Below are 19185 nucleotides of genomic sequence, written 5' to 3'. Positions count from 1 at the left end.
TGCCTCTGCCCCTGTGCAGCACACCTCCCTGCAGGGCATGTTTTCCACTCTGTACCCTGAGTCCCATGCCCTCCCTGGCATCCTCAGGCAGCTCCTCTCTTGCTGTAAGGCAGCCTCTCCACTCTGCCACTGCAGTGGACACTGTGACTGCACCTGAAGTTAGACTTCATTCTGACCTGCAAAAATCTCTGTCCTGCCATTTGGGAGAGAAACAGCTGCTTTCCAGTATGGCTCTGTTGAGGGACTCTGTGTTAGACAGCTTTGTGTTACTGTAATGAAATGCCTGAGGTGAGTAGCTTATAAAGTGGAAAGGTTTATTTTAGCTCACAGTTCTGGAGATTCCAGTTCAAGATCAGCAGCCCCGTTGCTTCAGGCTTCTTGCCAGGGCAGGAGCACATGACAGAGCAAACCACTTATATCACCAGCCAGGAAGCAGAGGAACACTGACAGATGGGAGTCCCACCATTGATTTCAGGGTGACATTTCCAATGACCTGACTTGCTCCCACAAGTCCCCTCCTCTTAAAGGTTCCACCACCTCCCAATCATGCCACAAGCCCTTAACAGTTGGGCCTTTGAGGGACTTTCAACTTCTGAACTATAGCAGCAGTATTTAGCGTGACTTGTCTCCACCATCAGGATGAGCACCTCGCATGTCTGAAGTTACTTAAAACTAGGCCAGAGAGGAAGGAGGCCCCTGTCCTGAGATCCATGGTGAGGGACTGCTATGTTGAGACATGAGTGTTCGACTGGAACCTGAGGTGTTCCGCTGACCGCCTGGTCCAAGGTGGGCTCCTTCCGGTTGGGTCTCCATCCCTGGCCTGTACCCCTGGAGGCTGGCTTACCACCCTGGGCCCAGAAGCAGGCGCTGTACGCTCTGCACAGACCAGGTCTGCACATGCTCACCCTGGCTGGCCACTCTTGGGTCTGGGTCAGTGTCCAGATTGAAATTCCAAAATCCTGCGACCTTGACCCTTCTCAGACCCCATACCTCATCCAGGATCCACAGCCCAGACTCTTGAGGTGGCGGCTTTCCAAGGTCACGTTTTCCTAAGCGCCAATCGTGGCCTCCGTGCCTCCTGGGAGGTACAAGGCCCCCCGCACTTCATGGCTGCCTAGGACACCGGCTTTCCTGTTGCCTGCAAGAGCAGAGAATGGAAAAGTGTTTTCCAAATGTGGAGAATCGCTTTTCTCCTCTGCTGATGCACGTTCTGCCAGCCTCACAGGTCTTTGGGAGCATAAAAGAAGTGCCAGCGCTTCACAGTCCTGCTGTGACCCCAGGCTTGAGTACAGGTCTGAGGGTCTCAGTCTGGTCAGGACTGCCGGGCATTCTCCTGTTTTTCACATGTTGAAATAGAAGAGGTCAACCTGCCGCTGAATAGGAAGTGACTCCTCTTCTCTCGGGGTTTCTCAAACACCTTTTTAAAAAGATGTAATAAAGTGTGCTCATTTCTTGACCACGCTGTCCACCTGTTAACTACTGCTGGTTGATGATCAGACTACACCCTTGCTTCCTTGTTTGTGTGAAGCAGGCTGGCCCACTTCCCCTGGGAAAGGACAAACAAATACTGTCAGATTTTGACAGATTTTTGTCAGATTTTTGAGGGTCACGTCATCTCTCTCACAACTATTTGACTTTGCCCCTGGAGTGCAAAAGCAACTGTTGGTCAACTTGGGAATTCCCTGTGTATAAATATAACCACCTCGTAAGACACTGTAGGTTAGGACTCACATGTGTAAATTCTTAGCGAACATAGTTCAGTCTGAAAAGTAGCCATAGGCAGTGCACAAACATGAATACAACTGTTCTGGTTACACTTTGTTTATAAACATTGGTAGCAGGGGCTAGATTTGGCCCATGGGCCATGGTTGGCAGGCTCCAGTTAGAAAGAGTAAAGACAGTTATCTTGACCCTCAATCAAATTTGAAATTTTTTCTGTTACTATAACAAAATACCTGAGGCTGAGTGCTATATAAAGAAAAGACATTTATTTAGCTCATAGTATTAGAAGCTAAATGTCCAAACAGCATGGTGCCAAGTCTAATGAAGGCCCCCCTGGCTTTATCACATCCTGATGGATGGTGAGGTGGGAGCACATGAAAGGATAGATCACATGCCCAGAACAGAATGGGAGGGTCCTCTGTCTTAGCGGTTCCTCCACCACTTACCATCTTCACACTTGGGCACCAAACTTCTAGCACATGAGCCACGGCATCATCAAACAAGAAAGAAACATGAAATGTTGACTACACTACATAAAATCCACGATTTCGTGATAGTCCTCAGAGGTGGTACTGCTTTAATGTGTAAAAGCAAAGTGTTGCTAAGACGGAAGTACCTAAGGAGGCACCGCTTCTGGGGGTCTCGCTAAGCCATGCATCTTGATGTGCTTCCTGACAGATAACCATTCGAAACCAATGGAAATAGACGGGGATGTTGAAATTCCACCCAACAAAGCCACAGTCCTTCGGGGCCATGAGTCCGAGGTGTTCATTTGTGCCTGGAATCCAGTCAGCGATCTCCTAGCTTCTGGGTAAGGCTTTCAGGACGGGGGTGCTCTAGGGACAGGGTTTGTTGCTCGTCCACTGAGTATTGCCTTAGGGCGGAAGCATCTTCCTGCTGTGTGTGTGCAGACCAAGCAGTGGGATGCTCTGTGCTCTGCCCCCCTGTGGGTCTGGCACTGTGGAGTAGCTATGGTCCCAAGCCCGTTTTACCCGTGGGGTGGGAAGCAATGCAAAGACATCCAAAACCAATCAGCACAAAGATGGTCAGGAGGGAAGCTGGGTGAGAGGGGTGCAGACGACCGCCTGCCCTGTGTGGCCAACCCGGCCAGAGAGCGGGACCCCGCCAGCCCCAGACCCCACGCTCCTGTGTTTTCATCTGTGTTGTTTTCTGCAGGTCCGGAGACTCCACGGCCAGGATATGGAACCTTAACGAGAACAGCAACGGGGGCTCCACGCAGCTGGTGCTGAGGCACTGCATCCGCGAAGGCGGCCACGACGTCCCGAGCAACAAGGACGTGACCTCGCTGGACTGGAACGTGAGCATCTTCCAGCCTCCAGGATGGAGCCCAGCAAGCAGGAGGGTGGTGTCCTGGGTGCCCCAGGGTGTTGGCCTAGGGTCCTCCTTTCCCAAAGCTGGCAAAGAGGCCACATTGGGCCAGGCGGAGCTGGGGGCTGCTGGGCGCCTCACCTCCCCTCGAAAGATAGCCCAGGTGGCACTGCCAAGGAGCCTTGTGGTGGGAAGGCAGGCCCCAGGCCCAGGGACGTCCCCAGGGAGATACCAAGTGTTCTTCTGGGTTTGTGTCTCTTTCTGGCCTCCAGAGCGATGGGACACTCTTGGCTACAGGTTCCTATGACGGTTTTGCAAGAATATGGACGGAAGATGGTAAGTCCTGCGTCCCTCACAGCAGGGACAGGTGGGAGGTGCTTTCCGGTGTGACTGTGAGTGAACAGACTGTGACTTCAGGTCATCGTGTTTGTCTTTCTACCCCACAGGTAACCTGGCCAGCACCTTAGGGCAGCACAAAGGCCCCATCTTTGCCTTGAAGTGGAACAAAAAGGGGAATTACATCTTGAGTGCTGGTGTAGACAAAGTGAGTGTCAATCTTGAGTGCTGGTATAGACAAAGTGAGTCTCAACCCCAAGCCCTCCTCCCTGTGACCTGGAGACGTCCACCTAGTTTTAATCTTGTAGCTTTCGAGTCTTAGGCTTATCAAAGGACTTGTAGGCGCAGTCTGTTTCCATGGTTTTGATCCGACTGTTAGATTCTAGCCCATCTGCTCCAGAGGACTCTAAGAGCTGTTCCCTCTGTGGCCGTCCAGTGATCGAAAGAGGGAAGTCTCCAGAAAGCATCCGTCAGTCGAGCATGGCTGAGACCCAGCAGGAGCGTGTGGGGTGGACTCCCCCGAGGGCTCGTGGTGCCAGTTTGGAGTTTGCTCCCTGTGTCCCTGGGCAGCACAGTGAGGGAGAAGTGACAGCATTAGATCCGGTGCCCATAGAAGCTATCTTTGAGTGACAGAGCATAGGACACAGGCTGCACAGCTGTCAGAGTCTGATGCACCTGGTTATCTCATCTTCTTTGGGTCCCAGTTCCTCAGTCATCAGGTGACAGGGCTAGCTGGTGTCATGACCTTCAAGGAACCTCAGATGGATAGTTATGTCATGCCTAAGACCCAGCAGAAATTGTATAAGTCATAACTTTGGAAAAGAAATACTATCAAGAACTGGAAAAAAAGGAAGAAAAAACAATCTATCCACTGATGTTCTACAAGTAGAAACCTGGCCTGAATTCTCTAAGCTATTCCATCTCCCACAGGCAGGTTAATTTGAAAACTTTGGTACGTTACTGCTTTGTGTTCAAGTTCTATAAAGCTGCATATAAAATACCAGACATGACCTCTACATGTCACCAAGTTCCTGGAGACATCATAGTTGAACTGGGCAAACCACAGCCAACACCCCAATCAGCCCCTGGGGCTGCTTTATGAATAAAGTTTTATTGGTACACAACCACATCCATTTGTTGAAAATGGTCAAGTAATGTGCACACAGAACACTGGGTTGTACCTGCAGTTGGCCATTGGGAATTGCTGGCCAGATTAGTAAAGGCATCCACAGAAATGATAACCATTACCTGATGCATGACTACTACATGTTAGCCCACACAGGGCTGCAAGGTAGAAGGCAGACACCAGAGAGGTTCATGAATTATCCTAGGCATGCACAGCTGCTCTGCGATCGAGGGGGCAAGGGAACCCAGGCCCTGGGTCACCAGTACTGCCCTTTGACTTTCTTAGAACTCTAGAACCTGGTGATGAATATACAGTCACTGGAAATGCATGTTTGGAATTATATTAGTCTTTGGGTCCTTAATCTGTCATGATTACCTGATTAACCAGGGCAGGAATAATGATATGAATGCTCTTGACAATAAAAACCATGGAGAAAATGTAATTTGGCAGGGAGGAGATACTGTTATTGATCTTCAATTTGTGCTTAACAGAAAGTGGTTAAATTATATTGCAGAGATTTTCAAAAATTTATTTTTTTTTTAAATTATGACCTTTCAAAACCTTGTATAAGTAATGTTTACTTTTGTCTGGTGCATATTAAACATACATGTCAACAAAACAATCCAATTACTGGTATCATATGTGAAATTGTAATCAAGAACTATGAAAGAGTTTCTGTGTTCTGTGCAGTGCCAGGTTTGTTTGTACATGGCTAAATCAAGAGAAGCTATACCTCAGCAAACACACACAAAAATATTACTTGGTCTAGCCAGGTACAGGGGGCATGCCCCTAATCCCAGCAGCTTGGGAGGCCAAGGCAGGATTGCAAGTTCAAAGCCAGCCTCAGCAACTTAGCAAGACCCTGTCTCAAGATAAAAAGATAAAATAGGGCCAGGGGTATGGCTCAGTAGTTAAGTGCCCCTCGGTTCAATCAATCCTCAGTACAAAAAGTTTTATATATATATATAATTGACCCCAAATCAAGGAGTACCACATTTTAAAGAAACTTCCTGTTCTGAGAGTTCCATCTGCAATGCACACAAAATACAACTACTTCTTAAAACTAAATTTTTATTGTCATTGACAGAAAGGTTTGAAAGTTTCAAATTAAGCTGAAAATTCCATTTAACAAAGATGTAATTCCAGTGGGCTTGGCTGACCTGCCTTTGGCTCATTCCCTAAGTATCTTTCTTCCTGGTGTTAGGAAGTCCATGAGTATTCCTGGTTTCCTTGGCTTCCTAAAGTAAAGATCATCTTTTCCACTTCTTGGCGCCCAACCCCAGTGCAGTCCAGGAGTTCTGCTCTATCTAGTACAGGTTTAGCACTGCTTATTTGAAGCACTTAGGACCAAAAGTATTTAAGATTCAAGAGTTTTGCAGAGTTGAGGGTATATCTGCACACACTTTATACTGGTTAAGCATCCCTAACTTGAAAATCTGGAATCAGACTTTATATCAGAGCAGGAGGTAGCTCAGAGTAGAGCTCATGCCCAAGGCCCTGGGTTCCAATCCCAGCACCACAAAATAATAAATGTTCCAAAATCCAAAACTCTTTGCGCATTATCTTGGTTGTCCAAAAGGTCTAGATTTTGAATTTTTGGATCGTGGCACTTTAAAACATGTATTAATGGCAGAATTTTCAGAAATACTCATTTCTGTAGCTCTTTCTTTGGAAAAAAAATGCCCAAAAGACCTATAGATAAGATTTGTTAGTGTTCTTTTCGGTGGTTTTCTAAGCTTTGGGATGAAAGGGAATCCCTAACAGTTGCGATAGATTTCCCAAGTGTGGGTTAAAGCCGGCTGTCCCTCAGGGTAACCACGACACACGTGGAGTGGCTGAGCTTCTTCCAAGTGGCCTGCTGGATCCTGGGTGTTAAAATACCCCTGGTATCAGAAAAAGAGGAATGCCAAGTATCTCATGAGGGATTTCTTTTTACTGATCACATATTGAAACAATAATAGTTTGGCTGTGTTTGCATAACAGATTATTTTATTAAAATGAATTTCACTCATTTCGTTTTGTAATGTTACTGAAAATTGAAATCGCCACATGACTCCTGTTCTCTCTTGGACCCTGCTGGTTTTGAGGCGACGCGGGCAGGTCATCTTTCCTCCTCTGATCCCTTTTCTAGAGAAGCTGTTGCGAGGAGACGAGTCACTAACTTTTTTTTTTCTCTGTTTGCGGAGCACAGACAACTATAATCTGGGACGCCCACACGGGAGAGGCCAAGCAGCAGTTTCCTTTTCATTCAGGTGGGTCTGCTGTTGTTGGTCGCTGGGGGGTTGCGGGCTGCCCGGGAGCTGGTGATGTCGTCAGCCAGGGCAGGAAGGTGCGCGGCAGCAGGCAGCCTCGCCGGAGGCAGAGCCAACTGGCCTGTGGGAAGTGCACCTAAGAGGAGGTTCTGTCCGGATCAGCGGGTGAGGATCCACGCTCCGAGCAGACTCCGCCCCCTGGTTTCCTTCAGATGACCTGCTTCCGGTTGGGCCTCTCCTGTGTAGGCCGTGACTTCTGGGAATGACGAGAATGGACTTTCGTCTTGGGGACGCAGGGTGTCTTTAGCCCCGCCTCCTCCGCTGGGGCAGCCTGGGGCCCCAGGGCTCTGTGGTGGGCCCTGCTGACCACCAAGCACACCTGCCACGTCGCTGCCTACACACCCCCCAGTCGAGGTGGGCTCTCTTCACCCTAACGGTTAGCCATCCCCCACAGAGGAGGGGACGGGGCTGTCCTGGCTTGAAAGAAGCAGTGCGAGCAGTTCTTTCCCAAATGGCAGTTACTCTGCTGCCCTCACGCAGGCCGGGTTCTCGGGGTAGAGACTGTCTCGTCGGCACCTTATCCAGACCCACAGAAATCATCTCATCTTTTCATGTGATGGCTTATATTCCATAAATTAGCTTTCAAAGCCTCACCAAAGTTCACATTAGTCCCTAAGTGAAGCTAAGCTAATCTGAAGTCCTTTTTTTTTTTTTTTTTTTTTTTTTTTTTTGTTACTAGGGATTGAATTCAGGGGCACTCAACCACTGAGCCACATCCACAGTCCTACTTTGTATTTTATTTGGAGACAATCTCACTGAATTGCTTAGCCCCTTGCTGTTGCTGAGGCTGGCTTTGAACTCACAATCCTCCTGGCTCTGAAGTTTAAAAACAAAGAAAAGAAACAAGGGAGGAAAAAAGCACCTTTTTCTTTCTTTCTCGCCCCTCCCCGACTCCCAAATTGAAGCCCAACATAGTACAGCCCTGGAACTCTGCTATAAGGAAATGAAAAGCAAAGGCAGGTGCTGCGGCCCATGCCTGTAATCCCAGCAGTTCAGGAGGCTGAAGCAGGAGGATTGCAAGTTTGAGACCAGCCTCAGCAACTTAGCAAGATCCCTGTCTCAAAAAGGGCTGGGGTGGTAACTCAGTGGGAGAACCACCCTGGGTTCAATCCCAGGTGTTGCTTTAAAAAGTGGGGAGGGGACCAGATACTAGTGACCACCTGGAAGAACTAAGCCCTCTGTCCCCTTAGGGATTACCGAATTAGCATGAGACCCTGGTCTCCGTTTAGTGTGGAACAGGCACAGTTCACTTCCCTGAAGTCTTCCTTTAAGAAGGTGCTGTGAACACAGGTTCCAGAGCTCTTACTGAGGCCTCATGGTCCCACTAGAAGATAAAAGTGGGTCTGGGGTGTGGCCGAGTGGCCGAGTGCTCGCCTAGCCTGTGCAGGACCCTGGGTTCCATCCCCAGCACCACCCCACACAAAAACGCTGGCACTGCTAAGACTCTTGAGTAGCCGTGACGATCCCCTGAGGAGCTACCCTGGCCCCCAACTGTCTGCCCCTCTGCATCCCCCTCTGCCCTGGTGTGTGAGGGACTCTAGGGGATGCCCCCTAGACAGGAACGTAGCGAGGAGCCTGCAGCCCCTGGAGTGATGAGTGACCCTTGAGCCAAGGGTACCCAAGAGGTGGAAAGAGCTGTGCACAGACTCAGACCTGCTCCCTCTGAGGATCTGAGGCAAGAATCAAAGCCGCACTTCCCAGAAACAGAGGATGGTGCCGACAGCCGTGTTCCAGCGTCCGCGTCTCTCTCCTTTCCACGTGCCCAGCGCTCAGCAGTTGCCCCAGATGCCTCCCATCGCTCACGCTGATCTGAGGCCATTGTTAATGTGCACGCTTGCTTTGGAGACCCAGGGGGCTTGCCCCTCGGTCAGGGCAGAACCTGGACGCAGACCCCAATGGATGTGGGCAGCCTGGCTCCTACGCATCTTCCTGTGCCTCTCCCTCCGAGTGGTCCAGACCTGCAGAGTGGGCCTGTCTGGGGCCAGAGCCACAGTCTGACTCTTCAGGTTAATCTGTTCTTAACATGAGCCTCTTTGGTGCATTAGAAAGATCGACCAAGCTGCGAATGGTTGCTCGCTGCTGCTTCCGACCTTCCTGTAATGACGGGGAGCAGTAGGAAAGTTCGGGAGGAGTGGGCAGAAGAAAGCCCACAGGGCGCTGGTTCCAGGAGGCTAGGGGAAGATCCATGAAGACCAGGGCACCATCACTTCCTCAAAGCCCTCAGCAGAGCAGAGCTGCTCTTGGAGCCACCTGCACATGAGAAGGACCCAGGAGTGGAGAAGGGTGCTCTTTACAAGTCCTGACCCGTGTCCGAAGGGATTCCTGCTGGCTCCAGTTAAATGCCACTCAAACGGGGGGCAGGGGCTCACACCTCTAATCCCAGTCACTCGGGAGGCTGAGGCAGGAGGATCCCAGGCTCAAGGCCAGCCTCAGCAGTTTGATGAGGCCCTAAACAACTTAGCAAGACCCTGTCTTGAAATAAAAAATAAAAAGTGCTGGGGTTGTGGCTCAGTGGTGAAGTGCCTCTGGGTGTGATCCCCAGTACCCGTCCCCCCCACCAAAAAAAAAAACCCAGCACCGTTCAGCAGCTTTCATTAATGCATTGCACATTTTTCTAATTGAAGTATATTGAACAAGGACAGGACGGAAGACTTTCCTGTCCTTTTTTCTCCTCCCTGTCTAAATCAAATCGACGTAGCCTGAGACAGTGACCCTGCTGGAAGCAGCAAGGTGGGGGAGCAGGAGCTGCCACTTGCTCAGCACGAGCCCTTCCTCTCGTGCCCTGGGAGCAAAGATGCTGCCTGCCCTGGCCACAGCACGCACCAAGGGACTCTCTCTCCAAAGGCACCTTGTCCCTGCACATTGAGAACGTCTTTAAGGTCTCTGCAGGCAAGACCCTGTTCACACTGGGAATGTTTTTGTGAAGTTGCTACTATGCCTTCGACTTTTCTAAACCTCCCAAGCTCCGTGCACGGTTAATAAATGCCTGCATCCCCATCTCTTCCCTGCCTGCAGCCCCGGCTCTTGACGTGGACTGGCAGAACAACACTACCTTTGCCTCCTGTAGCACGGACATGTGTATCCACGTGTGCAGGCTCGGCTGTGACCGCCCAGTCAAAACCTTCCAAGGGCACACGGTAAGTGGGGGTTCCGATGGTCAGAGTCCAGCTCACCAGAATGCGATGTGGGACCCATTTCATGCCTAGAAGGAAAGGACTTTGTAACAGCAGGCCAGTTGTTCCATGGTCCTTTGCTGCTGGAGCTGTGTGGTTGGATTAACCCCGTCTTATGGGTAGGGCATGACAAAAACTCCCCCACGTGACCTGATGTTGGCCTCAAAGTAGCTATGACGAGGACATAAAGAAAAAGATGCTCATGATAAGTGAATAGATGGGAAATGTTCACTGAGAATGGAGAACTGTGTTTTTAAAACAAATGAAAACCAGGCACAGTGGCACACACCTAATCCCAGCAACTTGGGAGGCTGAGGCAGGAGGATTGCAAGTTTGAGGCCGCCTTTGCAACTTAGTGAGACTCTGTCTCACAAAATAAAAAGGACTGGGGATATAGCTCAGTGGTAGAGCACCCCTGGGTACAGTCTCCAGGACAGCAAAAAGATGAGATGAAGGAATGCATGAATAAAGTTGAGAACTGAGGAAATATTACTGTCTTGAAATGGAAATCTTGGTAGATGGGTTTAATGGCAGATTGGATGTTCCACAAGTTAGTAAGTCAGAAAGGACATCATAGAATTGGCCAATGCAAAGAACAGATAGAAGATTGAAAAAATGAGTTGAGTCTTGATCTGTGAGTTTGTAGCAAGTCCTCTAAACGTGTGTGTAACAGGGAAAGAAAAGAGAACAGAACAGGAGATTTATTTGAAGCCATTACACCAAGTTCTCCTGTGATGGAAAACATCAATACTCAATGCATGAGGCTCGGCAAACCCCAAGCAGAACCAGCATAAAGAGGCCCACGCCTCTACCCCTGGGCCTATGGCTCCTCAGATGCCGAAATTAATGATAGAGAAAACCATGAGGCAACCAAAGGTTGGGGGGAACCCATGGTCAGAGAATAACTCCCTGATGAACAGCCGACTTGCCAGATTCCGTAGCGTGGCGTATGGGCTCTGTCCTCGGTGCCATGCCCGAGTCCTTCTGGGAAACCCGTGTGATCAAGCACCACAGAGCGATCCTCCGTTTCCCACAGCCCTTCCATCTCCCAAGACGCCATTCAGAAATCCCGGACTCTGCCAGGAGTGCCATGGCGCCCACCTGGGCATGGCACACGGGCCCCGCCTCACTCCTGGCCTCGGGTGGCTGGCGTTGCTTGTTTCTGTGTCCACCTCCTGCAGAACGACATGCGGAGGCCAGGGCAGGGCCAGGGCTTCTCGGTGTCGTCACCAGTGCCCAGAATGGCATTCGGCACTGGAGGATCCCCAGAGGGCAGAGGAGGAGGGTCAAAGCCATCATGCCACTACTGTAACTTGACTTTGGTTCCACTCTCCCCAGCGCCTGCTCGCCTCCCTCCACAGTACCGTCTCTCCCAACTTGTGGCCCAGGGGGTCCCAAACAAGGGACTTTTGGAGCTGAGCACCAGTGGTCCTGCTCATGTGCACCCACAGCTTCATTTTTCTGGCTCTGTTCTCTCCTCAGCTGTGGAGGGGCCTGCGTGGAGTCTGATTTCTAGGGGCCTTACCTGGCCACTGGGCTCTACAAGTGGGTCTTAATGGTTGCCGATTCTTCTAAACAGAGCCCCACCTGATGGGGATGGAGCCTGCTCCTTCCTGAGCTGGTTCTGGGTGCTTCCCAGGGATGGCCACTTGGGTGGCAGAGTGAGGGAGAGGAAACTGTGCTCCCGGGAAGGAATTCATTTCTCCCTGGAGGGCTGAAGGTGGGTTCAGCCCATGTTGCCTGTGTGTGGCCATGTGCCTTTGGGCTGCATTGCCAGGCAAGCCCACGTTCCATCTTGACTTCCCTGTCCGCCAAAAGACACCTATCTTGTGCTGGGGTTTTTTTTTTTTTTTTTTTTTTTTTTTTTTTTTTTTTTTGGGGGGGGGGGGCGGTGCTGGGGATCGAACCCAGGGCCTTGTGCTTGCAAGACTAGCACTCTACCGACTGAGCTATCTCCCCAGCCCCTTGTGTTGGTTTTTGTTTTTAGAGTGCTGGGGATTGAGCCAGGGACCCTCTACCACTGAGCTACATCCCAGCCCTTTTTATTTATTTTTTTATCTTAAGACAGTCTTGTTAAGTTGCTGAGACTGGCCTCGAACTTGTCCTCCTCCTTCCTCAGCCTCCTGTGATTACCGGTACACACCACCATTCCCGGCTCAGACAACCCTCCTGTAAGGGATGTTGATGTAGGGAGTGGCAGTTATATTTGGAGTACATAGGAAAGTGGTGTTCAAAGTCCAGTTTCAGAAATAGCTGTGGTTTTATTGACTTCATTTGCCCCACTTGCTATGTGTGAATTCTTCATTTGGTTTTTTTCTAGTAGAGAGGTTTTTTTTCAGTAGAGAGGGGTTTTTTCTTAAAGAAGTACACATCAGGGTGATTATGTGTGGCATATGGTTGTTCTTTTATATAAATGAAAAAATAAAGGGGGGAAATCGTGTCTGCAGGGCAAACCCCCAGGCTGTATGCAAGGCTGGCAGAGCACCACTGCCCCCTGGTGGAGGGCTGCTGTACTTCCCTTAGCACCCACAGGCTTCCGTTTCTAAAATCCTTTCCTCTCTTGCAGAATGAGGTCAACGCCATCAAGTGGGACCCTTCGGGAATGCTGCTAGCATCCTGCTCTGATGACATGACATTAAAGGTAAGGCCAGCATCTCACTGGGATGGACCGTCCAATCCTGGACAAGCCCCCATGTTCCCAGTGCCTCTCATTCCCTGCCCCTCTGGTTTGTGTCTGTGGGGACCCCTCCTTCCTTTGTAAGCTCCCCCTTGCCAAGGCAATAACTCCCATCCAGAGAACACCGTTTATCAGCCAAGTGTCCTGCTGAGGGTCTCTCTGTGTCCTTGTCGATTCCCCCACCCCGCTGGCATCCTATGGGCCAGCAACCAAAGGAGGTCCCCAGGATGCTGGCCTACCCTGGGTCGGGGACAGTGTTGGCTCACATCGTTCCCCGTGTCCTCTCCAGATCTGGAGCATGAAGCAAGACACGTGTGTCCATGATCTTCAGGCTCACAGCAAAGAGATCTACACCATCAAGTGGAGTCCCACGGGACCAGCCACCAGCAACCCAAACTCCAACATCATGTTAGCAAGGTAAGGGAATCCACGTCCACGCGCTACTGCAGACTTCATTTACTCTTGAGCAGAGACGAGCAGAGCGTTTTGCTGGCGTGGGTCTCCCGTGTGCCGCAGCCCTTCCCGCTAAACAGAGTGCCGCCGTGTTTTGAAGGTGCCAGCAACATAATGATATCTCTGGCTGTCTCTGGGTATCCACAGGGGTTGGTTCCTGGAGGACCTGTGGATACCGAAATCCCCAGGTGTGGTGCTCAGCCCCTCATGTAAAATGGCCTTGTATTTGCATATGACCGAGGCACATCGCCTAGAACTTCCCATCACGTCTAGATCACTTGATACTTGATACCATCCAGTATAAATAGTTGGATTTTTACGGCACGGTGACCCCCCGATGCCGGCACAGGCTTCTTCCTGGTTACTTCTGATCTGTGGTTGGTTGAATTTGCAGTTGTACCACCTGTCAGTTGTGGAGGGCCAGCTGAGTCAGATGAGGCCTGACTGGAAGCAAGGATTGTTTTAGCTGTGAGACCAGGAGGCGGAATCTTGTCTCTATCCAGGCCTCAGGAGTTTGGCTTTAGCAACAATTCTTATTAAAACCAAGAAAGGACACTGAAAGCGTTCAGCTTAGACCTGGGTTTGCTGCTGGCAAAGCTCAGAGCTGCTGGTGGCAGGAATTTTGAGTGCAGATTAAGGATTCCCCAGCTCCAGCCAGATCTGCCCCAACCTTTTAAGAGTGAATTTTCTAAGACCACCAATACAGTGAGCATAAGATGCCAGAACGGTCATAAGAGACAAAGGTGGCCTCCCCAAACTGCAGGGCTTTGAACTTCAGGCCACAGGACCATTGTCATCCTGAAGCACACTAGACCCCAAGGATGTGGCATTTGCTCTTGGTGTGTTTTCTTGCAGTGCTGGATATGGAACCCAGGGCCTTTGCATGCCACTGAGCAACACACCCGGCCCCACTCTTGGTAATGATGGTAACATTTTGAAGAACACTATTGTGGCCATGCCTGTAATCCCAGCAACTTGGGAGGCTGAGACAGGAGGATTGCAAGTTAGAGGCCAGCCTGGGCAACTGGATTTGACCCCCAGCAATGCAAAAAAAAAAGGAAGCAAATATGAGTATCAATTTGTTTCCCTTACAACAGCACCAAAGAAAAGCTCTCTCTATGTTCTCTCTAGCTTTCTTTTCCGTGTCTGAGTTATATTCCAGAAGAGAAAGGGCTCCCTGGTTTATTCTCTCACAACGCAGAGGCTGGAGATGAGGGCTTCTGTGCAGTCCGGTAGGCAACGTAGAGAAATCTGAAAAGCTGGCGTGTTGACGGGCCTCTGCTTTCTCTGCCGTCTCCCCAGTGCTTCGTTTGATTCTACGGTCCGACTGTGGGATGTGGAGCGAGGCGTTTGTATCCACACACTAACCAAACATCAGGAACCTGTCTACAGTGTAGCGTTCAGTCCTGATGGGAAGTATTTGGCCAGTGGCTCCTTTGACAAGTGTGTCCATATCTGGAATACTCAGGTAATCTCTTGACCCTGCAGCCCAGTCCTTCCCAAGATCTGCCCCGAGGGCCACGTTTTCGGTGACCAAGTCCACCTCCTCAGGCAGACCCAGGCCAAATGCTATCTGCCGTGTGCTCCCAAGGATTGGGGACTTCCCTCCATGGAGGTCGAGCAGGTCCCTTTCTCCAGGTGTCCCCAGAGCTCTTGGTCATTGATTCAGAGCCAGCTCTGAGCTTGTCGTCTTGGAAGACCTTCCAGAAGGAGCTGCCATCTTCAGCGCTCTGGGAAAGCTGGAAAGGCAGCCCCCTTCGTCGAGGGTGGTGGGAGGCCTCCGTCTGAGCTGCCCAGGGGGACCAGCCAACTGGGACCAGGCCAGCATCTGCCTGTCCTCCAAGGAGCAGAGCAGTGGCCACAGAGTATGTGTGCCTGCTGTCGTGCCCCTGGGGTAGCATACGGTCAATATCGGGGTTGTCCTTTCACAAGGGACTGCAAGGAACAGGAGAGCTCTTGATTCCCGCTCTTCTTCACTTGTTTTATTTCCTGTTTTGGGTGCTGGGGATCGCATGCAGGGCTTCAGACGTGGCAGGCAAACCCTGTGCCCCGCGCTGCACCCAGTCTTTAATTCCCGTTCTATGGATGATAGACATCATTGGGAATACCCAAGCAGCGAGTCTTCCCCCAAGTGTGATTTTCATTACATTTTGTTGCTGTTTAATCTGGATCAGGGCTGGGGTGTGGCTCAGTGGTACAGCACTTACCTGGCATGCACGAGGCCCTGGTTTCAGTCCCCAGCACTGCAAAAAATAATCATAAGATTGACGATGCTGTACACCTGTATATTTATGAATAAGTAAACGTGGGTATGACCAAACCAATATGAGTAAGAAATAAAGATACTGGAGGTCACTGGGGTAGTGATTTCTCAATGCCACCCTTTAGAGACTCTGGCTGAGGAGAGGCCCATTGGTCCCAGTCTTTGGACATCTCCCACTGTAACCAGTCCAGTAGTGAGGGTTTATTTGAGCCTCTCCAACACCTTCTTGACACCTCATGTTAACACTGTCTTATTGCCACCGGGAGCTAAGAGCCTGTGGTCTTAGCTAGCACTCCAGTACCAGTGTACCATGCCCTGGTTCTTTCAAAGTAGGTGTCCAGTGAGTAACTTTGTGACACGGTAAGACACCTACGGATAGTCACAAGAGCCTGTCTGGGTGCTAGATAAGGGGTAGCAGTTGTGTGCATCCAGGTCTTCAGAGACTCAGGCACCTGGACAAGATTAGATGTACAGGAGTCTGGGGGACACACTTGTGGTGGGAATTGGGAAGGAAAAAGCTGTAGGGGGCAGGGAGAACTTGGACCCTGAGGTCGGTGTGATCCCCAGGAAGGAAGGTTTCGTTGCTAGTGTCTCCAGTGGCCATGCAGGTCAAAGAAAGTCAGCGAAGAAAGGGCTGAGGACATCGCCCAGTATAGAGCACTGGCCAGGCATGTGGGAGGGAGGCCCTGGTTCCATCCCCAGTGCCATTAAGAAAAGTATCTGAAATAGTCATATAAAGAGCTAGTCCAAGAGCCACATGAGTGTGTCCCACAGCCCTGGTCGACCTAGGCTCCCCGCTCCCCCAGTCTTTGGCCGAGAACAGCCGTGGCCTTGGCCGAAACATGGTGCCGGAGCTTGGGTGGCAATGGGTGGGTTCCATCCTTCAGAGTCGGCGGTCCAAGAGTCACATGTGCACAGCGTGGCTGTTGCCTGGAGACCCTCTTCAGTGCTATGTGCTGGGACGTTGTCGTGGTGGAGCATGAGGGCAGGCAGGGAGGAGTGCCTGTCTACCCCGCCAGCTGGCGGGGCTCCCTCCCTGGCAAGTGACGGTTGCTTTGCTTTGCAGAGTGGGAGTCTCGTCCACAGCTACCGAGGCACGGGCGGCATCTTTGAGGTGTGCTGGAACGCTCGAGGAGACAAAGTGGGCGCCAGCGCGTCCGACGGCTCTGTGAGTGGTGCCTCGGTTTGCTGGAGGCGGAGGGGCTGGGGGTGCACAGCAGGGGACACCCGGGGGGCTTCCAGGCTCCTTGTCCTGGAACTTCGGCCCACAGCAGGCACTCAACCCATGCTGGGCATGAAGGGCTCTTCCACTGGGGCGGGCACCACATCTGGGACCGGCCTTCTCCTGGTTCCTTCCGGAATGTCTGTGTAGTCAGCATCTTCTCGATTGAGTCGGTGGTTCCCAAACGGGGTGACCCTGCACACTCGCGTCTCTTGCCCCGAGGGCGATGGTAGTCAGGAGACTGGGCTTTTGGAGTGGTGGCTGTTCAGGTGCAGAGGTGCTACTGGCGTCCTGTAACTGGAGCCCAAGATGCAGTTAAACCTCCTACAATGCCCAGACGCTTTCCCCGCAGCAGGAAGGTTCTGACCCAGATGTCACCAGTACCGGGGCTGAGAGCCAAGCGACTTAGCTCCACGCTCCTGTCTCAGCCTGGACTCCTGCTGGTGGCGAGACACAGGTTTCCATTCTGCAGGTCTCCTGGGTCCCCAAGGTCCCTGTTCTACTCCTGTGGCATGTTCAGATTTTGATCCACCCCAGAACTCGAGGCCGCCTCAACCTCTAAGGCGAGGGCAGTGTCTGCCTGATTCGCTGAATGTCAGCGTGTCCCCCAGATGTTCTCCATGGATGGGGCGGTCTGGTCTGTGATGCCTGCCAAAGACTGCGGCTGCTCTCTGGGTTCCTAGTGGTCTCCTTCTCCTGGTGAACTTCCCTCTCAGTGCTGTTCACTTGAGTTTGGTTGGTGAGATGCTCAGAAATTAGCCTGTTACTACAGATTGTCTGCCTCTTCATAGTTGTATTCTAATAAAGTATTATTTTTATTTTTATTTTTATTGGTACCAGGGTTTGGACCCAGGGATACTTAACCACTGAACCACATTCCCAGCCCTTTTTATTTTTTATTTTTAGATAGTCTCACTAAGTTGCTTGGGGTGTCACTAAGTTGTTCAGGCCGGCCTCCAATTTGTGATCCTCCCACCTCAGCCTCCTGAGCTGCTGGGATCACAGGCCTGTGTCACCATAGCAAAACTTTATTTATTAAAAAAAAAACAAAAAACAAAAAACAGTGTTTTCCAGAACCTCACACAGACTTGTGTTCTGAGGGCATCTTTGCGCTGTCTGTCAAGGTAACAGGTACTCTATCCTTCCTTCCAGGTGTGTGTTTTAGATCTGCGGAAGTAAACACAAAATGTTGTAGAGAGAGGGAAAAAAAAAAAAAGAATGCTTATGGACCAGCAATGAATGTGTGGGGTCACCGCGCTCTTCAAATCCATCAGCTCCAAACCCGGACGGGCTCAACTGGCGTTAGAGTGTACTTTGAAATCAACGCGTCCCTGGCCACAGGAGTCTCAATTTTTTTGTAATTGTCATCCAGAATTTGAAAAAACAAATTCAAAAGCATATAGAGAGTCATATTGGGGGAAAGGTTTCTGCCTAGGACATCTAAGCCAGGGAAGGAAGAAGCCGTCGGCTAACACCACAGCGTTTGGTCTCCATCTGGGACGGGCTCTGGTGGCTGGACCGGGAGGGGGTAGAAAGAAGCTGTGCCAAAAAAGCAAACAGAAATGCTGTGATCAGCCAAGAGGGGGCACCGCCTCCTGAGGGTCTGGGTTTTTTTTTTTTCCTCTATCAGTTTGGACACCACTGTTGCTCTCGCAAAGGATGCTCAAAGACCCTTTGTACTGAGGAAGCGTGCGACTTTGTAATCCCAACACTTTTTTCTAGAACCTTCTTTGTGCAGTGGTTTTTCTGTCCGCTGAAATTCTGTGGTCTGGGGCCTTCCGTGTGAGACGGAAACTGTTTGGGGTTCCTTTGCTTCTGCCTCCTTGGTCATATCCTTGCCCCGGTGCCATGCCCCTTGGGTCTTGTCTCTCTTCTCATGCCCCCCTGGACAGACACGGCCACGTGGACAGGATGATGTCAAGAGCAAAGCTTTCACGGACAGCTCTCCCCACCCCGCCCTCCCCGCTCCCCTTCGATCACACATAGCTGCTCCACACCTTAGGTCTCAAGGGCACTTTCGGCACATAAATAAGTGCTTTATGTAAGAAGGCAGGGAGGGGGACTTTTTACAGGAGAAAAAAAAAATTGTCTTATAAGAGAAAGAACCTGGAGTATTTTTGGAAAAAAAAATATTTTTATGTTTAAACAATTTTAAAATCCTAAAATGGCCATCAGACATAGAGAGCTTTGTGTGATTCATACTTAAAAGGGAAAGAAAAAAAAAAAAGATGTCACAGGCAGCCTGAGGTAGCTCACCCCTCTCCCATCGGCTGTGTGGAAGGCATTTGGGAAGACCCTGGGTGGAAGATGGTCCTGTGCACCAGCAGCTGGTGCAAAAGAAGAGAGGGAGGCCTCCAAACCGACAGCCAGGCCCCGCTGCACCTGTCACCTATGCCTTTTCCCAGAGGCACAGCTTCCAGTGGTCACTTCACCAAGAGCATGCTGGGAAAGTCCTTGCAAAGTAGACCTGAAGGCTCCCCAGAGCGTCCCTCAGTCTAGAGATGACAGAAAATGAGCATGGAAGGAAGATTGTCATTCCCAAAGGAGAATTCTTGCGTAGGTAGAATGTTAC

General features: G+C 50.7%; 1 protein-coding gene across 4 annotated transcripts in view; it reads left to right on the top strand.

The window, feature by feature from the left end:
* TBL1X (transducin beta like 1 X-linked) overlaps nt 1-18584 on the top strand; it is a 187039-nt gene extending 168455 nt beyond the window's left edge. For all 4 annotated transcript variants that reach the window (XM_079123190.1, XM_079123187.1, XM_079123189.1 and 1 more), the window contains 11 exons: nt 2401-2533; nt 2899-3040; nt 3324-3387; nt 3498-3595; nt 6705-6765; nt 9841-9962; nt 12565-12639; nt 12965-13092; nt 14431-14596; nt 16458-16559; nt 17766-18584. In XM_079123190.1, the coding sequence (XP_078979316.1) occupies nt 2401-2533; nt 2899-3040; nt 3324-3387; nt 3498-3595; nt 6705-6765; nt 9841-9962; nt 12565-12639; nt 12965-13092; nt 14431-14596; nt 16458-16559; nt 17766-17792 (1118 nt within the window). In that variant the 3' untranslated portion in view covers nt 17793-18584. The remainder of the gene's footprint in view (nt 1-2400; nt 2534-2898; nt 3041-3323; nt 3388-3497; nt 3596-6704; nt 6766-9840; nt 9963-12564; nt 12640-12964; nt 13093-14430; nt 14597-16457; nt 16560-17765) is intronic.
* Nucleotides 18585-19185: the final 601 nt, after the last annotated feature.

Source organism: Sciurus vulgaris (genome assembly GCF_902686455.1).
Source record: "Sciurus vulgaris genome assembly, chromosome: X".
NCBI lineage: Eukaryota > Metazoa > Chordata > Mammalia > Rodentia > Sciuridae > Sciurus > Sciurus vulgaris.
This window is presented reverse-complemented; position numbering and strand designations above follow the sequence as displayed.